General features: G+C 45.2%; 2 protein-coding genes across 2 annotated transcripts in view; one reads left to right on the top strand and one right to left on the bottom strand.

Annotated features, from left to right (window-relative positions):
- Positions 1-249: 249 nt before the first annotated feature.
- On the bottom strand, positions 250-8,660 carry LOC311103461 (far upstream element-binding protein 2-like). The gene is made up of 18 exons (XM_084145030.1): positions 8,473-8,660; positions 7,701-7,806; positions 7,490-7,549; positions 6,882-6,918; positions 6,651-6,709; positions 6,442-6,513; positions 6,271-6,328; positions 5,909-6,080; positions 5,498-5,596; positions 5,211-5,321; positions 4,953-5,055; positions 4,704-4,804; positions 4,006-4,317; positions 3,711-3,805; positions 3,475-3,554; positions 2,719-2,940; positions 2,178-2,338; positions 250-1,975 (listed from the first exon to the last, which is right to left on the bottom strand). The coding sequence occupies exons 1-18, from the start codon at positions 8,608-8,610 to the stop codon at positions 1,967-1,969; spliced, it is 1,995 nt and encodes a 664-aa protein (XP_084001156.1). The 5' UTR covers positions 8,611-8,660; the 3' UTR covers positions 250-1,966.
- A 564-nt stretch (positions 8,661-9,224) lies between these two features.
- Positions 9,225-22,007, top strand: part of LOC311103806 (ATPase family AAA domain-containing protein 5-like) — a 30,220-nt gene continuing 17,437 nt past the window's right edge. Inside the window, exons 1-13 of the mRNA XM_084145454.1 lie at positions 9,225-9,701; positions 9,901-9,963; positions 10,231-12,020; positions 12,357-12,444; positions 12,576-12,740; positions 13,056-13,194; positions 18,982-19,048; positions 19,165-19,346; positions 19,634-19,782; positions 19,905-20,379; positions 20,553-20,649; positions 21,447-21,529; positions 21,739-21,872. Of these exons, the coding sequence (XP_084001580.1) occupies positions 9,913-9,963; positions 10,231-12,020; positions 12,357-12,444; positions 12,576-12,740; positions 13,056-13,194; positions 18,982-19,048; positions 19,165-19,346; positions 19,634-19,782; positions 19,905-20,379; positions 20,553-20,649; positions 21,447-21,529; positions 21,739-21,872 (3,420 nt within the window). The 5' untranslated portion in view covers positions 9,225-9,701; positions 9,901-9,912. The remainder of the gene's footprint in view (positions 9,702-9,900; positions 9,964-10,230; positions 12,021-12,356; positions 12,445-12,575; positions 12,741-13,055; positions 13,195-18,981; positions 19,049-19,164; positions 19,347-19,633; positions 19,783-19,904; positions 20,380-20,552; positions 20,650-21,446; positions 21,530-21,738; positions 21,873-22,007) is intronic.

The raw sequence follows: 22,007 nt of genomic DNA, 5'->3' as shown, positions 1-22,007 counted from the left end.
TAGTAAATCTAGAATTCTGGAGGTGAGGCTACACGAGGCAGCTTTCTAGTGACCCTTAGTGGTGGGAATGGGATGGCAGGGCTGAAAGACATCTGATTAGGCAAACACTGGTCCTGTTTAGCTTTATAACACCCTCCTGATGTTCTTGAAGTTATAATTTGGTTGTACTGGTTGAATAGTGGAAATCATTCACTCATTTACAAAGCATTATGGAACACACACTGACGGAAACAAAACTGGACACAAGTTAAAAAACATGTTGACGTTTCGCCCTTTTAATTCAACAGAATATTGCTGCTGGTGGTCATTTTATTCACAATATCAACACTGTGCACTGCAAAATGCAGACTCCAATACAGTGCCCAAGCTGCCATTCTTCCTCAATAGTTAACAGTGATTCAACATTTCTGCAAGTCTGGGTCATGTTCATTAGTGCACATCGTACCAAAACATTTTGCAACAGAAAATGAGTGCTTCTTATTGGACAAGTCCAGTAGTCCCTCCCCGTTTCAGTCCGTTTAATCCCTTATGAACACGACCCTGGCGTTAACCTCAACAACCATAGATTGCCATCTTATTGAGACACAATGCATGACTTCACCAATAGCTTATTCCAGTGCAGCCTTTACTCACTCTGAATAGGGCCAGGAGTTTTTCCCAACAAGGGACCCTAGTTAGGGTTGCAAAATTCCATTTATTTCAATACATTCGCTGCTTTCCAAGATATTCTGGTTGGAGGATTCCGGATTTCCTGCTAATTCCCTCCTGATTCCAGGAACCCTCCAACCGGGATTTTGGGAAAACCAGGGAATTTATTGAAAGTTCACAGAATTTTGCAACCCTAGCCCTGGTTAAAGCCTATAACTAGGGCCAAAAGCTTTTCCCCGGGCAGGGAAAACTCCTGGTCCCAATTACCATCACAACGTGATCTAACTGGTGGGAGGTCAGGATATCTTTTATTGGGACTTTATTCAAAACAAGCAATTGAAAAATAAAAACCAAAACGTACAACACCGGGTCACAGATCAAGGAAAACTTAAACACCATTTGTCTCCCGTGCAACAGGGTTGAGTTAAACAGCCTAGTGTTATGTGATGTATGCAGGAGTCAACTTCCCATTGTAGATATACCCGTGGCTATGTTAACTAGCGTTCCACAATCACTGAAGTCTTCCACTGTGCTACCACACAAACACTCACACAGACGCGCACGTTTATCATCACTTGTGAGGACACATTCTAACACTGTACAGTCACACACACAAAGGAAATCAAAAATATAATTCACGGAACATAAATCAAAACTCTAAATGTATGGAGACCAAGCGACTTGGGTGGTGGGAATGTTCCAAATGAAGGACAAATCAAACTACCGAGCAATTAAAATCATCACCTTTAAAAAGCAAAACCTCCCACTCTTAATCATTTTACTATTAATGTAATTAAATGTTATCTTTATAAATCAATGTTAATTTCAGTAAATGCAGTATTAGTAGTGTAGGACTATAAGTAACTGTAGTAAATTAAATCTGTGGTAAATAAAATAAAAAAGGGGGAAGTGCGATTTCATTGGGTGAGTGATGAGCATTTCAGGACGTAAGCATGGTTCAGAGTTCAAATCTCCCATGTTCATGTTCTTGATTGACAGATGACGGAGAAAACAAGGGAAGGTTTCAGGGAACCAAAATGAAAGATAACAGCCCTGGAAATCCAACCCATTATTCAGCTCACAGGCAAAGCACTAGAATTGTATTTATTTTTTGTTCTCTTCGCATATTTATTGAAACAATTGGTGAGTTGGGGGATGTGGAAGGGGAGGGACGGGGAAAGGACTGCCAGCACAGAATCCCTTCAGAACAAAAACGTGAAAAAAAAAACGTGAAAAAAATTTCAAATGTTGACTGGTTGGGTTAAGAAGTAGTAGTAGTCTTCTTTATTTTCTCTCTAGGAGTCTCAGCCGAGGCCTCTCACTGTGTCTGGAGAGAAAGAACAGAGTAAGAGTACCGAGTCAAAGCTCCACAACAACCAGTAACATCTTCAGCCTGGACGCCAAAAACAGACTGCAACCCAGGCCAGTACAGCTCAGGAGAGAACGCACACACCTACGCAATATACAAAACAACTTGTTATACATAGAAATCTGAGTACTCTCACAGTACACACAGACTGTAACTTTACCTGCTGGCCTTGCTGAGGGGTGGCAGGCTGTCCTGGGGCCTGTCCTGTCTGGCCGTAGTAAGCAGCCTGCTGCCTGTAGTACTCTGCCCAGGCTGCACTGTAGTCCTGCTGGCCTCCACCTGGGGCACCTGCTGGCCCCGCTGCAGAGCCTCCTGCCTGGGCTGGGGGAGCAGAAGAGAGGGGGTCTTATGGATGAAGAAGAGACATGCTATGATCGACAAGGTTAATATGATTAATGTTCTTAAAGCGCTGGTTCACTTCAAAATTAAAGTTTGTCAGACGATTTTAGACCTTGAAAGTAATCTAACGTCAAGCAGAGTCAACAGCCCACAACATCTGTTGTGTAGAGCCAGCTATAAGCCTCGATACAAAATTAAATGTGAAAGATAGACACTGTCTAAAATGACAAAATTAGACAGTGCCCATCTTTCCTATTCTAAGAGGGAAACAATTGCTCCCTTTCCTCTTGTGGTGTTACTATAGTGCTCTACAGTAGACCAGTAGTGTTTCTATAGTAACTACAGTAGACCAATGGTCTCACCGACACCCATCTTCTTGTAGTACTCCTCCCAGGCCTTGGTGTAGTCAGGCTGGCCCCCGGGGGTCTGGCTGGCCTGGGGCTGGTCTCCGGGTGCGGGGCCACCAGCGGTGGGGTTGGCGGGGGGCTGGCCGGGCACTGCTCCCCCTGGCTGCCCTCCCTGGTAGTACTGGCCATAATAGGCTGCCCAGGCTGCGTTAGGGTCCGCGGCGCCGGCTGCCTTGCCTAAAAAAGATGGCAGTTGGAGGTGAGGTCCTCATAGGGCTGAGCGTGCCCTGCTACCTGCATGTGCTTAGAAACCAGGGGGCAGAGAGAGATAGGGCAAGTTATTATCAATAGCCAACACAGAAAGACATTCTCCCATCACAGATGATTTTGATAATAGTTCCTGGGTTATGTACCACTAAAAGCTAGCCTGGCCCCCAGTTTGTGCTGTACTCCTATGGTCATTGTGACACCAGACAATAAAGTTTGCGAGACAGCAGAAACAGATCTGAGACCAGGCTAACTAAAGCCTGCTCTTTGTTGTAACCACTGTTTTGAAATAACCAACAAGGAGACTATATGGCAGGAAACCCCAAGAGACCACTGGTAGGCTAGGTGGAGTTGACTTCATATTGCTTTCCCTTTCTCAATCTTTTCAAATAAGTGATTACAGCGAGAGAAAACATTGAGAGGCCATTGAAAGTTACAGTCCCAATGTAACCATTTCCCTGTCAACAGTGAGGGTCTGAAAGTTCAATGTTGCAGGTCACTCACTGGGGTCATGGGGTGCTTGGGGCTGCCACTGCTGGTAGGTGTTTCCCCAGCCCTGTGGGGGGTAGCCATGAGGACCACCACTGGGGAGAAAGAGAGAGAACCCAGTTACTACTCAGTACAGACTTCTATTGGTCCAATCAATTATTGTATCGCTGTAATGGAAGATTTTAGCAAGTAGAGGCTAGTAAAAGCCATTGTCTGATGACTACATCATGTGTTTTCCTGTGTCCACTCACTGTGGTCCAGGGGGTCCTGGGTTATAGGGACCAGGATTATAGGCACCCATGGGGCCTGGTCCACCAGGACCTGGACCAACAGGACAGAGAGGACCCTGCAAAACACAACCAGTTAATGCATGGACATTATGTTCACATCTATGGCGAAAAGACAAAGCAAATCAATCGCCAGTTTGACTCCATTGATTGTGCGTAGAAGCAATCATGTCCATTTCCCCAGATTAGTTTCCCAACACCACAAACCCATCCATCCTTCCGCCCTTTCCTCCTTACCCTGAGCAGGAACCCTGCATACCTCGATCTTGTCCTCGATCAGCTGCTTGGCGTGGTCTATCTGCTGCGGAGAGCCCCGAATGACAAAGAGCTTGAAGTTAGGGTCCCCGTTGGGGGGCAGCTGGCGGGAGATCTCCACAAAGGCCCCAGTCTGCTGGTTGATGGCCTTGACGTTCTCCCCGCCCCGCCCGATCACCAGGCCACACTTGTGGGCCGGAATGGAGAAGGTCATCTCCCCTCCTCCACCACCAGGGGGACCCCAGCTCCCCTGTCCCCCTCGGCTGCGACCCCTGCCGCCACCACTCGGAGACATGCCTGGAGGCCCGGGAGGACCCTGAGAAGGAAGGAGGGTGAAGAGAGAGAGAGAAAGATACAATTTATATTTAAGTCCTGGTCCTGGACGTCAGTAAGACAGAGTTTGTTTAAGATGAGGATATTTGCCTCCTAATAACAGTAATGTGTCCTGTATGGGGAATTATGTGAATGCTCTAACACTAGGACTATCATTTGTCTGGGTTATGGAGTCCATTTGTTTACAACGTTCCAGTGGTTCACTAAATGCGTTGAGTGTTCTATGTTCCACAAGGCATGGCATCAAGGCAGCTCCAATACACTTGTTTGTAAACAATTCCAAGCTGGTGTGTGAGCAGTGGCTGTTTTTCAGATCCTCTACTACTCTGTGTGTGTGGTATGTACCCCCTGTCCTCCCTCCTCCCTGACCCTGATGCTCTGCAGTAGCTCCTGGATGATCTGGGCAGCGTGGTCACAGCAGTCTGGTGGGCCCATGATGTGGGCCATCTTATCTGGACCTGTACCATCATCTGCAAAGACAGGACATTTCCTCTGAGTCTAGTGCTACACCACACACAGTATGTAGAGCTTGTTAGTAGACATCACAGAACCTGTGAGTAAACAGTGTAAATGAGTTGAGTAGCAGTTCATATGACATGATTATGAAACATTATTTACCTGGTTTGAACTGTATCCTAACTCCGGCGTCGTTCTGAATCTTCTTGATCATCTCCCCGTTGCGACCAATCACCACCCCGACAGAGTGTCGTGGCACTGGAACCTAGCCAATCAGAGAGCAGATTAGACAGTGCCAAATAGATTAGAGACTGATAGCTATAGGAAGTTGCTCGCTCTCATACGCATAAAACCTCAGACCTGTGATGGGGAATTTGAGTCCCTCTCTAACACACACACACACAGCTCCCTCTCACTTACATCCATGGCTCCCCCTCCTCCTCCCCCCATGCGGGAGCCGTACTCGTTCCGGTCTCCGAAGCCAGGCTGATCCCTCTCCCTCAGTATCTCCTGCACCAACTCCATGGCTTGCTGAGCAGACCCACAGGACAGATATTCAAATTCAAACAACTTTATTAAAGTCTCCTTAGGGAGAACAGAAAGCTACTAGCACATCAAAAGCTGCTACCAAATTTCCCATCTGCAGTGCTGCAGTACAGCATGCCAATTCAATATGGGATGCAGATTGTAGCAAGGCCTTGTGTTACCTCGACTTTGAATGGCTCCCCGATGATGCGCAGGGGCTTGTCCATGTTGGGTCCCTGAGACGCATCCTGAATCAGGATCATCTTCACTCCTGCTCGCTCCTGTCAACGCCGCAGACAGATATACACAGGCAGACAGCATGGTCAGCTCTGCTCAACCAACTCTTGGCAATGATTCACTCACAACTATCACTCACATGGCCCATGAAAAACTTGTGTAATGAGATACGAGTTTCCTGCTTATATTTCTTTCATGCTTGCTCTGTAGATTTAACAACCAAAAAATAAACTTGCATGACTGCACACAGCCTGTTTGCGATGAAACTGTCAATATCTCAAAACGCACGCAACAATGTGTTGTGGAACACTTCTCTGGCTACTGGTGAGGCCGACTGACTGTCAGTCTGTATATACCTGTAGCTGTTTGATGGTCTCCCCTCCCTTGCCGATGACGAGGCCAGCCTTGCCTGCGGGAATCATCATCTCCTGCCCCGAGCCACTCTGCCCATTGGTCGCCTCGTGGAAGGATGAGGGGGGCGTGCCCCTCCCCCGAGACACAATCTCATCCAATAAAATTTTGGCTTTCCTAGTCAGAGTGGAAGAGATAGAGGGGTGGCCAACTCAACCGATGAGTGCAATAGCACACATTAATTGTGGAACTACAGAGATTTACCATATATAAAGACACTGGTGTGTAAATTCAGTGGCCAGAGGTGAACAGCATCTTGTGATAACAATACAAACATGCCACAATTAGCTAGTGGGATCTCACTTACTGTATGGAGTCTGAGGACCCTGTGAGAGACACACTCCTCTCTGGTAAACCTCCACTGTCTGAAAACAACAGTCAGTAACACACACAACTATAAAAACAGATTAATTGAGTTATAGTTTAACTCTGCTCCTAACCATTGACTATGAAGGCCATATTTGCCACAGTCCCTCACCTGGGGCTATCTGAACCTTGCAGCCCGATTCCTGCTGGATCTTATTGATCTGTTCTCCACCACGGCCAATGACTGGAGGAGAGGAAGAGGGGAGAGTTGTTATTTTTATTGATTCTGATGTTCATGATTTGAGTCCAGTAATGTTAAAATTCAACACATGAACACGAAAAAAACGAATTCGGTGACCATGTTGGAGAAAGTACACTTACTGAGTCCCACCATTCCATCAGGAACACTGTACTCCTCTGAGGTGGTTGTGAGCCTGGCACTGTGGGAGAGAAGCCAAGCACAACAGTTCTTTATCCAAATCGGCAACATATTGTCACCATTAGTCTTCTGCTGAAGAACAATGGATTTGTAATTCCAATCCCCACTGCTATTTCACTTCATTTTATAGGCCTACTTGGAGTGTTATGGATCAAATGATGCTAATGACTTACCTCTGCTGGGCCAGTGCTGCCAGTTGGGCTCCGATGGCTGTAAAAGGAAAGAAAGAGAGAGATATAGAAAGAGGACTGGGCTCAGATTACTGACACACTGCAAGATGAGGACAAGACAAACACAGGTGATGCTCACAGTGACAGACCAGGGAAGAGGGGCCGGACAGTACTGACACAGACCAGGGGAGAGGGGCCGGACAGTACATTTTACATTTTAGTCATTTAGCAGACGCTCTTATCCAGAGCGACTTACAGTTATACATATATTATTTTTCACGTGGGAATCGAACCCAAAACCCTGGCGTTGCAAACGCCATGCTCTACCAACTGAGCTACATCCCTGCCGGCAATTCCCTCCCCTACCCTGGACGAATTGTGCGCCGCCCCATGGGTCTCCCGGCTACGACAGAGCCTGGATTCGAACCAGGATCTCTAGTGGCACAGCTAGCACTGTGATGCAGTGCCTTAGACCACTGCGCCACTCGGGACACAGACCAGGATAGAGGGGCCGGACAGTACTGACACAGACCAGGGGAGAGGGTTGACATTCATGTAAGACACAGAGCAGGTTTAGTAGGTAGTAGGGGACATGAGGAAGAGCTACTTACACAGAGCTGTGGCTGAGTCCACGTCACTCTGTGGAGCCATTTTCTTGCTCTCCGGCTGATCTGTTGGAAGACAAAACAAGTAAACAACAAAGGTTGAATCTGATCTCACAATAATCTGTGTGTACACACCCCAGTTATCAGAGGTTCACATTGGCAGTAGACCTTCTACAGTCCCCTTGTTCTGCACAGCAGTGCCTATGTGTGTGTGTACCTGGGTCCTCCAGCTGTCGTTTCTGTGCTGTGAAGGGAAAGCCGTCTGGTGCATTGATGTTGTTCATAGGGACTACCCCTGCACATTCACCAATCTTGGCAGCAATCTGATGCACAAAAGTTGAAGTCACTTGAACACATAACAGATATTCAAAGAGCATCTCATGACATGATGAGAATGTCTGTCTGATTTATTGTGCTGGTCCTGGGTAATAACTAACGTTGCTAAGCCACTTCACATATTACATGAGATGCTAATTGTTTGTTAGCTGAATAATGTCAATTCAACTGAAGTGGGCAAACTTGACAGTGTTGGCTGGCTAGCTTGGGATATATACTTTGTTGGGAATGCACTCAAAAACACTGACACGCTGAGGGCTCGAAGCCTGCCTGTCGATCATCAGGACTTTGTCTTTGCATGCAGCAGAAGCAGCCAGCTCTAGCTAGCTAGGTTAGTACTAAAAAATAAAAATAAAAATACTAACGTTAGTCAACAACACAACAACATTGGGAGATGGCTAACTTAGCTAGCATGCATTGGTAACAACAACGGTATTTCTGCAGTGGCAAGTCAATTGGGTCTTCAAATTCACTTGACTTCTATCTAGGTAGCTATAATAATCATAACTGGCAACATTATTTATTGCTCGCCAACCATAGTTAGCCAGCTTTGCAAGCTAACAACCACGAAACAACACAAGATGCACATTTTCTTCACCCCTTCCCAGTGGCATTCACGCGCATAGCTACACCGACTCCCCCTTCTGCCTCACCTGCCGGGCCCGTTGTACCGCGTCTGCAAACGCATCTTTTTTTATTCCGCCACCGTTACCGATACCAATACCAATAGCTAGATGTCCGCCGAGAGGAGCTCCAGCCCCGGGTGCCGGTACCGCGCTGTACTCCGACATGTTAGCGGAGGGGAGAGAAAATAAAATACGAAAGTTAAAGTGGTGTTTAGGCCAGGGCAGACTGCGCAGGAGCGAGAGTCAGACGATCAAGATTCGGGGAGGGGCAAGCAACCGGAGATGGAGCACTGAGGGCGGGAACAAGGTTTAGATGAGTTTTCTACAAATAATGTAATAACATAACGTTATAATAACATTATCTGAAGACACTTTATTACAAAATGTTAATTTCAACCCCCAATGTTTTGGATAATTTTGAAGATTACTTTTGTCAAAGGCAGTCAAAATAACCTGCACATCTTGCAATGACAGGGACTGTCTGTGCCTATATGGTTTATGGTCTGTGCACTGATCAGAGTATGCATTTTTAGTAGCTGTCATAATTTCCACCTGTACAGTACATTTATTAGCAAACCTTGATGGACCATCACTAATGCAAGCAAAGAATAACATCTACTTCACTCTAATTTATTTCAAAACTAGACAGCAGTGTGTTGATATTTTATCTGCTTTCGCTGTATTTGTTTAGAAACAGAACTGCTAATTATTTACATTATCACAGGGGTGGAGCCTTGCAGTCAAAACATCAACAACTGTTATTGACGTGTATGTTTTCTGCCACTGTGAGTGGTAGAATTGGTGACACGGAAGGCCAAGCAAATTTGGCGCCCTTTGGAAAAGACGAGTCAGGCGGGATTTGGGGAGTTTGAAGCCAAACTATCAGTGTACGGAGTTATTGCTTATATATGGGTGTAATTCGTCGTTAATAGCTAGAATTTACATTGCAGTTTCATGTCAAAACATGGTTGTAGTTTCGTTACGCGCGTGTTAATGGAAGTAAGTTTTGGGCAGCTTGCGAGCCTTCCAACTAGCTAACGTTAGCCATGCCATCCAACAATAGTTTGATATAGTTAGCTAGCTAGAGATTATATTAAGATATTTATTTTCCTAGACAGATAGCAAGCAATCAACTTTGCCACACAATGACAGTTAGCATAGCTTAGAGGTTTTGTCTTCTACACTTAAGGGAACAAGGAGGAGAGGAGAGGAGAGGAGAAAAAAGCTATTCTGAATGTGCCCAACACCACAAGCTGGTAAGTGTTCTTTTGTTTTAGCTTACTAACATTACCACACCACCATTGAGCTGTCACTTAACTATCTATCTATCTACAGTTGCTGCTTTTCAGGTTAACTGACTACTACTAGTTAGTAGTTAAGTTACCTAAGTAGTTAACTGAACCAGAATGCACCAACTAGTTAGTTACTGCAACTAAAACCATTTCATTCTTTTAGGTCAGTGAAATTATGGCTGGTGTCGTTTCTATGGCATCTGTCATTGAAGATTTTGAGACTCCGGTATGTCCAACCAAATTCTGTCTACACTATAATAATAATATGCAATTTAGCAGACGCTTTTATCCAAAGCGACTTATAGTCATGCGTGCATACATTTTTGTGTATGGGTGGTCCCGGGGATCGAACCCACTACCCTGGCGTTACAAGCGCCGTGCTCTACCAGCTGAGCTACAGAGGACCACTAGCCTGTGTCATCGCATTGGATATCTGTATTTAATTGCATAGTTTTAATAATTTAGAGAGTAATCATCTCGCCATGTTTTACAGCCATGCAAGAAATCACGCAAAGATGCACATGCTCCTCCTGTCATGACGATCACAAACTACTTCTCCCCAGTGCCCAAGCCCATGGAGAAACCCTTCTCCCCACCCAGGTCCAACAACATAATGGATTACTTCAGCCGGAAGACTACACCAGTTAGAGAGAAAGGGAGTACCCCAGAGCAGACTAAGGAGAACCGCCTGGGGCCCCAGCCCTCTGAATCACCAGCCAGCGTAGACAGCCCTGTGAGACGGCCAGCCATGCCCCCTCAGAAACGGGGCAGGAAGCCCAGCAAAGTTGCCCGGCAGTTACAGGAGACGGATGCTGATGCAGGCTCCACTGAGACGGAGGAGTGTGTGGTCTTAGAGGGGCCAGGAGATGGTGAGGGGTCAGAGGACAACGTAGTGAGCAGCAGCTGTGGCATCCTGGGTAGTGACACAGCTGCCCTGCTGGCCCAGTTCAGTGCTGATGCTGGTATGGCTGGAGACACCTCTGGTGAGAATGACCCTGGGGCGGTATGTCCTGAGAAGGCTCAAAAAGACAAACATCCCAAGGTGGACTCCAAAAAAAGGGCTCCTGTAAAGAAAAAGGAAAGTCGTGACGGTTCTCCTAAAATACCTCGAAAAGACAAGGTGAAATGGAACCAACCTACTGCAGAAAAGAGAACTGTCAGTAAGGCTAATGCCAAGCAGCAGCAGCAGGAGGATAAGGAAATGGAGGAGTATGTGCCCGAGGTCCAGGAGGCTGAGCTGTCTTTGTGTGATGCAAGCATAGAGGTGAACGTGGGTGAGGCGTCTCAGTTGAACGGGAGCACCGTCACCATCTCCTTTGAGGACTTCCTACAGACTCAGGGCCAGGGAGAGGAGAAGGTGGTGGAAGAGGAAAGCAGAGTCGACCCGGAGCCAGAAGACACGTTGGATGTACCCAAAGCCAATGAGCCGTGTCCCCTGCAGATATCCCCTCGAACCCTCACCATCCAAGCTGAGGTGCACACCATTTCCCCCGGCCACGAGCCAGTCCTGGTTGCAGAGAAAAAGATGGCCTCCATCTTCTCCAGGGGAAAAGAGGAGGGGAGCCCAGCAGCTGTAGAGGTGAAGACCGCTTCCTCTCCTCGTCCCCAGTCTAGACTGGAGCTGCTGCCTGCAATCAAACGGAAGTCCAACGTGGTCCTGCAGGAGGAGGACCTGGAGCTCAGTGTCGTCGAGTCTGAATCATCCACTCCCAAGTGCAGCCAGACTGAGTGGAAGCAGTTCATGAGTGCTTTCAAGCAGCCAGCCAAGCCCGGTATGGGCCCTGGGAAGCAGCCTGTGGACAAGGCCTCAGGGGAGTCTGCTGAGGAGGAGAAACACTCTGCTGCCCCAATTGAGGAGCAGCCAGGTAAAAAGGCAGCTAAGAAGAAACCTCAGAGACGAGGGAGGAAGAAGGCCCTGGAGGAGGAGTCAGTTCCCTCACCTGGAGCACAAGAAAACCATGTTCCCATGGAGACTGACACTATGGAGACTGATGCTAAACCCAAAGCAGAGTCTACCACTGATGCTAAACCTGAAACAGAGCCCACCACCTCCACACCAACAACAGTCAGGAGGTCCAGCAGAGAAGCCCCTCGCAGGCAGACACCTGTTGTTGATCTAGTAACCCCAGTGAGGAAAACAATAAAAGAAAGGGTGAAAGATGTTGCAGCAGTCACCAAGGACTGCCCGGTCCAGATGTCCACCCCAAAGTCAGACAAGTCAAGACACAGGGTGTTCAGAGCACAGATGGTCTGTCCACCAGACAATATAGGAAGTCCCATCAGGTGAGGGATGGTCAAGATGTCTTTAAGCATAGTTTTTAATTGTCTAGCTTGTGCATCCTGTTGGTCAGTAACAATAGGTTTGGACATATAGGTTTGGACATAGATTGACTCATCCACAATGGAGGCCTGTCCCAGGTCTGGACACTGTCTTAAAGGCAGGACAATACATTACTACAGACACAGCAGTGCTTTAGCTTCATGCTGACTTTTTGTAATATCTAGTTTTTCATTTTATTTGTTTGAAGATGTTAATTTGGGCCACTTGGTTTGTTTTTTCTGTTTTGACTACCTTTGCATAAACAATGTTATAATTTGATTGTTACCTTGAACATTCAGGATGAAATTGACCAGAGTCTTCCTATGCTCTGCATCAAAATCTGAGGGTGGAAGTGATTTTGAAATCCTGAGTCCCCTACCTACTAAGGTAATTATAGCCTCGGTTTTTATCAGTTAAAATATTAAACAAATGTTTTGAATTAGCAGCTATAATTCAGCACACACTTATCTTTCACTTGTATTTTTTCTTCATAAACCCATTTGAATCCTCTTGTTCAGGAATCCAATGCATCCAAGAAGAGAAAAAAGGCGAAGAAGTTGGTGGAGAAAGCCCGGGCAATACAGCAGAGTAAAAAGGCCGCAGCCGATAAGGAGGGTCAGAGCTCCTTACGACGCTCCTCCCGGTGCCAGGTCTCCGTCAAGAAGAGCTACAATGAAGATGAGGTACACTACAGTCCGACAGTCCTAATTACATTTCAGTTAAATTATTGTAGGTTGTAGGTTTTTCCTTACATGGGAGATGATGTTATACTCTCACTCACAGTGTGTACTGGGTAGCCTACTGTACAATTCATGCTCGATTGATAACATGGGTTTTATTAGTGTCATATTAAAGATGATGCATGTAGTTCTCAATCCACCTGACTATCTTGTTTCCTGTCCATTTCTCCAACTGTGAGATGAAGCACAAGTACAGAAAGGCTTTGTTTCATAGATAACCTGCTAACCCTTTATTTTTGCAAACCACTGTTTGTGCAGGACTCAGTGGTTTGTGTGGAGGATAGCCAGGATGGCTCTGCTCCGACTGCCAAGGAGAAGGGCAAGGCTCAGAAACGCAGTCTAAATGATGTATTGGGGAAAAAAGCACCTGCCATCAAAGAGTCCAAGAATCCAGCAGGTACTTTAACACGGTTGTTGACATAAAAAGTCATAACATGGTTATAGACATGTTTCGTAAAAAAATCTAGTTCTGCTCACCCTGAAGTGTTCTGCTACAGTAATTTCTTTGAAAGTGAATTTTCGACATTGCACAATTTATTTACAAAGCCTGGAGGAGAAGGGGACGTGTATTATTTGTGTAGTGTGACAAGGTGAAAGCCGTGCTTTTGTCATGATTGTTAATTAAGCATTTAATTGTTTAAAGCATTACGTTTGTTAAATGTAATTTGTGTTTTGTGCACATATACTTGATGAAATCTTGTCTTATACGGGCTGGGCACCAATTGGTACAGTTGAAGTCGGAAATTTACATACACTTAGGTTGGAGTCATTAAAACTCATTTTTCAACCACTCCACACATTTCTTGTTAACAAACTATAGTTTTGGCAAGTCGGTTAGGACATCTACTTTGTGCGTGACACAAGTAATTTTTCCAACAATTGTTTACAGACAGAATATTTCACTTATAATTCACTGTATCACAATTCTAGTGGGTCAGAAGTTTACATACACTAAGTAACTGTGCCTTTAAACAGCTTGGACAATTCCAGAAAATGATGTATTGGCTTTAGAAGCTTCTGATAGGCTAATTGACATCATTTGAGTCAATTGGAGGTGTACCTGTGGATGTATTTCAAGGCCTACCTTCAAACTCAGTGCCTCTTTGCTTGACATCATGGGAAAATCAAAAGAAATCAGCCAAGACCTCAGAAAAAAATTGTAGACCTCTACAAGTCTGGTTCATCCTTGGGAGCAATTTCCAAACGCCTGAAGGTACCACGTTCATCTGTACAAACAATAGTACGCAAGTATAAACACCATGGGACCACGCAGCCGTCATACCGCTCAGGAAGGAGACGCGTTCTGTCTCCTAGAGATGAACGTACTTTGGTGCGGAAAGTGCAAATCAATCCCAGAACAACAGCAAAGGACCTTGTGAAGATGCTGGAGGAAACAGGTACACAAGTATCTATATCCACAGTAAAACAAGTCCTATATCGACATAACCTGAAAGGACACTCAGCAAGGAAGAAGCCACTGCTCCAAAACCACCATGAAAAAGCCAGACTACAGTTTGCAACTGCACATGGGGACAAAGATCATACTTTTTGGAGAAATGTCCTCTGGTCTGATGAAACAAAAATAGAACTGTTTGGCCATAATGACCGTCGTTATGTTTGGAGGAAGAAGGGGGAGGCTTGCAAGCCGAAGAACACCATCCCAACCATGAAGCACAGGGGTGGCAGCATCATGCTGTGGGGGTGCTTTGCCGCAGGAGGGACTGGTGCACTTCACAAAATAGATGGCATCATGAGGAAGGAAAATTATGTGGATATACAGTGAGGGGAAAAAAGTATTTGATCCCCTGCTGATTTTGTACGTTTGCCCACTGACAAAGAAATGATCAGTCTATAATGTTAATGGTAGGTTTATTTGAACAGTGAGAGACAGAATAACAACAAAAAATCCAGAAAAACGCATGTCAAAAATGTTATAAATTGATTTGCATTTTAATGAGGGAAATAAGTATTTGACCCCCTCTCAATCAGAAAGATTTCTGGCTCCCAGGTGTCTTTTATACAGGTTAGGAGCACACTCTTAAAGGGAGTGCTCCTAATCTCAGTTTGTTACCTGTATAAAAGACACCTGTCCACAGAAGCAATCAATCAATCAATCCGATTCCAAACTCTCCACCATGGCCAAGACCAAAGAGCTCTCCAAGGATGTCAGGGACAAGATTGTAAACCTACACAAGGCTGGAATGGGCTACAAGACCATCGCCAAGCAGCTTGGTGAGAAGGTGACAACAGTTGGTGCGATTATTCGCAAATGGAAGAAACACAAAATAACTGTCAATCTCCCTTGGCCTGGGGCTCCATGCAAGATCTCACCTCGTGGAGTTGCAATGATCATGAGAATGGTGAGGAATCAGCCCAGAACTACATGGGAGGATCTTGTCAATGATCTCAAGGCAGCTGGGACCATAGTCACCAAGAAAACAATTGGTAACACACTAGGCCGTGAAGGACTGAAATCTTCAAGCGCCCGCAAGGTCCCCCTGCTCAAGAAAGCACATATACAGGCCCGCCTGAAGTTTGCCAATGAACATCTGAATGATTCAGAGGAGAACTGGGTGAAAGTGTTGTGGTTAGATGAGACCAAAATGGAGCTCTTTGGCATCAACTCAACTCGCCGTGTTTGGAGGAGGAGGAATGCTGCCTATGACCCCAAGAACACCATCCCCACTGTCAAACATGGAGGTGGAAACATTATGCTTTGTGGGTGTTTTTCTGCTAAGGGGACAGGACAACTTCACCGCATCAAAGAGATGATGGACGTGGCCATGTACCGTCAAATCTTGGGTGAGAAACTCCTTCCCTCAGCCAGGGCATTGAAAATGGGTCGTTGATGGGTATTCCAGCATGACAATGATCCAAAACACACGGCCAAGGCAACAAAGGAGTGGCTCAAGAAGAAGCACATTAAGGTCCTGGAGTGGCCTAGCCAGTCTCCAGACCTTAATCCCATAGAAAATCTGTGGAGGGAGCTGAAGGTTCGAGTTGCCAAACGTCAGCCTCAACCTTAATGACTTGGAGAAGTTCTGCAAAGAGGAGTGGGACAAAATCCCTCCTGAGATGTGTGCAAACCTGGTGGCCAACTACAAGAAACGTCTGAGCTCTGTGATTGCCAACAAGTACTAAGTCATGTTTTGCAGAGGGTTCAAATACTTATTTCCCTCATTAAAATGCAAATCAATTAATAAAATTTTTGACATGCATTTATCTGGATTTTGTTGTTGTTATTCTGTCTCTCACTGTTCAAATAAACCTACCATTAAAATTATAGACTGATCATTTCTTTGTCAGTGGGCAAACGTACAAAGTCAGCAGGGGATCAAATACCTTTTTCCCTCACTGTATTGAAGCAACATCTCAAGATATCAGTCAGGAAGTTAAAGCTTGGTCGCAAATGGGTCTTCCAAATGGACAATGACCCCAAGCATACTCCCAAAGTTGTGGCAAAATGGCTTAAGGACAACAAAGTCAAGGTATTGGAGTGGCCATCACAAAGCCCTGACCTCAATCCTATAGAACATTTGTGGACAGAACTGAAAAGGCGTGTGCGATCAAGGAGGCCTACAAACCTGACTCAGTTACACTAGCTCTGTCAGGAGGAATGGGCCAAAATTCACCCAACTTATTGTGGGAAGCTTGTGGAAGGCTACCTGAAACGTTTGACCCAAGTTAAACAATTTAAAGGCAATGCTACCAAATACTAATTGAGTGTATGTAAAATTCTGACCCACTGGGAATGTGATGAAAGAAATAAAAGCTGAAATAAATCATTCTCTCTACTATTATTCTGACATTTCACATTCTTAAAATAAAGTGGTGTTCCTAACTGACCTAAGACAGGGAATTTTTACTAGGATTAAATGTCAGGAATTGTGAAAAACTGAGTTTAAATGTATTTGGCTAAGGTGTATGTAAACTTCAGACTTCAACTGTATATTATTTATTTATTTAATTGTGTGTATACAGTGGGGAGAACAAGTATTTGATACACTGCCGATTTTGCAGGTTTTCCTACTTACAAAGCATGTAGAGGTCTGTAATTTTTATCATAGGTACACTTCAATTGTGAGAGACAGAATCTAAAACAAAAATCCAGAAAATCACATTGTATGATTTTTAAGTAATTAATTTGCATTTTATTGCATGACATAAGTATTTGATCACCTACCAACCAGTAAGAATTCCGGCTCTCACAGACCTGTTAGTTTTTCTTCAAGAAGCCCTCCTGTTCTCCACTCAATACCTGTATTAACTGCACCTGTTTGAACTCGTTACCTGTATAAAAGACACCTGTCCACACACTCAATCAAACAGACTCCAACCTCTCCACAATGGCCAAGACCAGAGAGCTGTGTAAGGACATCAGGGATAAAATTGTAGACTTGCACAAGGCTGGGATGGGCTACAAGACAATAGGCAAGCAGCTTGGTGAGAAGGCAACAACTGTTGGCGCAATTATTAGAAAATGGAAGAAGTTCAAGATGACGGTCAATCACCTTCGGTCTGGGGCTCCATGCAAGATCTCACCTCATGGGGCATCAATGATCATGAGGAAGGTGAGGGATCAGCCCAGAACTACACGGCAGGACCTGGTCAATGACCTGAAGAGAGCTGGGACCACAGTCTCAAAGAAAACCATTAGTAACACACTACGCCGTCATGGATTAAAATCCTGCAGCGCACGCAAGGTCCCCCTGCTCAAGCCAGCGCATGTCCAGGCCCGTCTGAAGTTTGCCAATGACCATCTGGATGATCCAGAGGAGGAATGGGAGAAAGTCATGTGGTCTGATGAGACAAAAATAGAGCTTTTTGGTCTAAACTCCACTCGCCGTGTTTGGAGGAAGAAGAAGGATGAGTACAACCCCAAGAACACCATCCCAACCGTGAAGCATGGAGGTGGAAACATCATTCTTTGGGGATGCTTTTCTGCAAAGGGGACAGGACCACTGCAACGTATTGAGGGGAGGATGGATGGGGCCATGTATCGCGAGATCTTGGCCAACAACCTCCTTCCCTCAATAAGAGCATTGAAGATGGGTCGTGGCTGGGTCTTCCAGCATGACAACGACCCGAAACACACAGCCAGGGCAACTAAGGAGTGGCTCCGTAAGAAGCATCTCAAGGTCCTGGAGTGGCTTAGCCAGTCTCCAGACCTGAACCCAATAGAAACTCTTTGGAGGGAGCTGAAAGTCCGTATTGCCATGCGACAGCCCCGAAACCTGAAGGATCTGGAGAAGGTCTGTATGGAGGAGTGGGTCAAAATCCCTGCTGCAGTGTGTGCAAACCTGGTCAAGACCTACAGGAAACGTATGATCTCTAATTGCAAACAAAGGTTTCTGTACCAAATATTAAGTTCTGCTTTTCTGATGTATCAAATACTTATGTCATGCAATAAAATGCAAATGAATTACTTAAAAATCATACAATGTGATTTTCTGGATTTTTGTTTTAGATTCCGTCTCTCACAGTTGAAGTGTACCTATGATAAAAATTACAGACCTCTACATGCTTTGTAAGTAGGAAACACTGCCGATTTTGCAGGTTATCAAATACTTGTTCTCCCCACTGTATATAGATATATACAGTTGAAGTCGGAAGTTTTTCTTTTTTCTTTTTATTTAACTAGGCAAGTCAGTTAAGAACAAATTCTTATTTACAATGACAGCCTACACCGGCCAAACCCGGACGACGCTGGGCCAATTGTGCGCTGCCCTATGGGACTCCCAATCACGACCGGTTGTGATACAGCCTGGAATCGAACCAGTGGGTCTGTAGTGACAACTCAAGCACTGAGATGCAGTGCCTTAGACCACTGCGCCACTCGGGAGCCCATACACTAGTTTGGAGTCATTAAAACTTGTTTTTCAACCACTCCATACATTTCTTGTTAACAAACTATAGTTTTGGCAAGTCGGTTAGGACATCTACTTTGTGCATGTAAACTTCCGACTTCAACTGTGTGTGTGTGTATATATATATATATATATATATATATATATATATATATATATATATATATATATATATATATATATATATATATATATATATATATATATATATATATATATATATATTATATATATATATATATATATATATATATATATATATATATATGGACACTAACATTAATGTTTTATTGTGTGTTTTTTTTTACCTTCCAAAGTGGCTCCCATGTTCCTTGGGAAGAAAGCACAGAGGACATCAGTCATATCCATCTTTGATGACAGCAGGTAAGCTAATTACAGACTTGCAGCTTATTACCAATAACACCGGTTGGTCTCTATTCTAAATTTTAGCAGACCTCAACAAGACCTTACACCCCTATTGTGCCTCTTACCCATTCTAGCCGTGATGGTTCAGAGAACTCTCAGGATGACGAACAGTTCCGAGCCCGCAGGGAGTTCCTGAAGAGTGGCCTCCCAGAGTCCTTCAAGAAGCAGGTAGCCAAAACTGCTGCCACCAAGGAGGCCTATGCTGTCTCCTGCTCCTCCTTCCAGCCTGTAGTGCATGTGCTGCAGACGTCACAGGGTACGTTGTTCTCCTTGCTAGCTCTGTCCCTTCCATCCAAATTGTCTTATTAGTTGTATAATGCATAAAGGGTGCCACACACTGATGTTTAGATTTTTTGAATGGCCATTTTACTAACATAAATCTTAAGCAACTGATAGATAATGAGTGTGCACTGCACTGAGATTTTATTAAATAATTTGTGTGCCATAACCTGGATTTGAACCGGCAACCTTTGCCTTTTCAGCGTGCCTCCTGTTCAAAGTGTTCCCTCTGTGTTCTCCATCAAATTAATTTTTATTTGACAGACTGTCCTCTCTGGAGTCTACCATGGCCTGTTTCTCCTCGCTTACACTTCCTGAAGGAGCTTTGCTGTCTACCATCAAACCAGCTTCCATCCCTCGATAGTGGCACTTGCTTTAAGACTGAGCCAGCCTCCAGAGCCCACACTGAAAGGGTATGTTGTAATATTATTTTACACATTTCATATTTCACTGGTAATATTCCATGTAATATTTACTGGTGTAGTTTTGTTTGAGTTAATCAACTTTAGATAACTGAATAATCTGTTCTGAACAGGGGTCTGGCTGGCGAGAAGATTTCTCTGAGCCCATTCGTAAGCTCCTAATGGGGGAGATCAGTGCATCCAACCCTCCTTTCCCCGTCCAGCGTTTCCTCACACGCTTCCTGACGAGGCGGACGGACCACCTCCAGCAATGCACAGCTTCAGAGGCAGACCCCGGCACCAAACTCCCCAGCAGTGCCCCAGCATCGACAGAGCCTGTTGGGGGGAAGAGGAAGAGAATGGAAGAGGGTGGGGGGGCCGTGGGAAAGGTGGCCAAGAAGCAGAGGTCCAGGAGGTCAGAGGAGGAGAAGATCATTGTGATCGACGGGGACACCATCTCCCCCGAACCTGAGCCACCCAGGAGGGGAGGGCGAGGGAGGAGGCGCAAGCAGCAGGAGAATGAGGAGATGAAAACACCACTCCCCTCCCAAAAGGACCCTGTGGTACTCCTGGAGGACTCTCCACTGGTTGGTAACTCTGTCAAAGATGGTAAGGGCAAATAAGTAATGTAGTTCTCTGTAAAACCTCTTATCTTGCAGTATCAGTGGTAGCCAAAACATGGCCTTTCAGTTAGACGTTTAAATGTGCTTCCTTCCCCTTTTCATGAGATTACACAATCAATTTTTGAATAGTCTCTAGTAACTGCCTTTTTATTCCACCAGACTCCGTAAAAGAGGATGTGTTGTGGACAGAGAAGTACCAACCACAGCACTCCAATGACATCATAGGCAACACTGCCTCAGTGAGGAGGCTGCACAGGTAAGGGACTGTGGTGTATCTACAGAATGAGTCAACTGAATAGCTCAGTATCTAGGTGTACTAGGCATACTGCTGGCTCTACACAGGTATTACAGATATACAGTGCATGGGCAAAAGTATGTGAACACCTGCTTGTCGAACATCTCGTTCCAAAATTATGGGTTGGTCCCACCTTTGCTGCTATAACAGCCTCCACTCTTCTGGGAAGGCTTTCCACTAGATGTTGGAACATTGCTGCGGGGACTTGCTTCCATTCAGTCACAAGCATTAGTGAGGTCGGGCACTGATGTTGGGTGATTAGGCCTGGCTCGCAGTCGGCTTTCCAATTCATCCCAAAGTTCTTCCACGCCGATCTTGACAAACCATTTCTGTATGGACCTCACTTTGTGCATGGGGGCATTGTCATGCTGAAACAGGAAAGCGCCGTCCCCAAACTGTTGCCACAAAGTTGGAAGCACAGAATTGTCTAGAGACGTTTCCACTTCACAATAACAGCACTTAAAGTTGACTGGGGCAGCTCTAGCAGGGCAGAAATTTAACGAACTGACTTGTTGGAAAGGTGGCATCCTATGACATAGGATGCCACGTTGAAAGTCACTGAGCTCTTCAGTACGGGCCATTATACTGCCAATGTTTGTCTATGGAGATTGCATGGCTGTGTGCTCGATTTTATACACCTGTCAGCAACAGGTGTTGCTGAAATAGCCGAATCCACTTGATTGAAAGCCCTTGTGTGTTAGGTGCCATTCATTCAATTCATTTGTCAAGTAATTTTGCATAAACCGATCCGTTTGCAGTTGGCTGAGGGAATGGAAGCTCAGAGCTGACCGGGAAGAGAGGAAAAAACAGAAGGAAAAGAAACGGGAGGATGACAGCAATGGTAAGAGACAGTCACCTTGCAAAAAATGGTGGAGCCCTCTCTTCTAAGATTTTGCTCTTGTATTTTCAGTTAGGACTATGACTGTTTGAGCACAAACAAATGTTTCCCTCCTTTGAAATAGTTACATCGTCCTACGTAAAAGTAACTTTTTTCTAAGTTACCACAGAGTAAACCTAAAGCAGCCTGATGTTCCCCTCTTGGCCACACAGACTCATGGGACACTGAAGACGGGGACTCTCAGGAGGGGGAAGACTTTATGTGTAACACCCTGCTGATCACTGGTCCCACGGGGGTGGGCAAGACCGCTGCCGTCTACGCCTGCGCCCAGGAACTCGGCTTTAAGGTCTGTTCACTCTTTACTCCACTTGCCTAACACAGTGATCACCAACCTTTTATGCTTTAGCTGATTTTATCATGTTTTTACTAGGGCTGTCAAAAATAGCGCGTTAACGACGTTAATTAGTTGTTTGCTGTTAAT

Source organism: Coregonus lavaretus (genome assembly GCF_964263955.1).
Source record: "Coregonus lavaretus genome assembly, chromosome: 28".
Lineage (NCBI taxonomy): Eukaryota > Metazoa > Chordata > Actinopteri > Salmoniformes > Salmonidae > Coregonus > Coregonus lavaretus.
Note: the sequence above shows the minus strand (reverse complement) of the source record. Positions and strands in the feature narration are given on the sequence as shown.

Excerpts from the sequence above, each read along its gene's own strand:
- LOC311103461 (XM_084145030.1), bottom strand. The coding sequence starts at position 8,610 with ATGTCGGAGTACAGCGCGGTACCGGCACCCGGGGCTGGAGCTCCTCTC. Across the intron at positions 4,318-4,703 it reads AGCTACTGCAGAGCATCAGG|GGTCCTCCCGGGCCTCCAGG; the intron begins GTCAGGGAGGAG and ends CTTCCTTCTCAG. Across the intron at positions 3,555-3,710 it reads CCAGGACCCCCTGGACCACA|TGGTGGTCCTCATGGCTACC; the intron begins GTGAGTGGACAC and ends CTTTCTCCCCAG.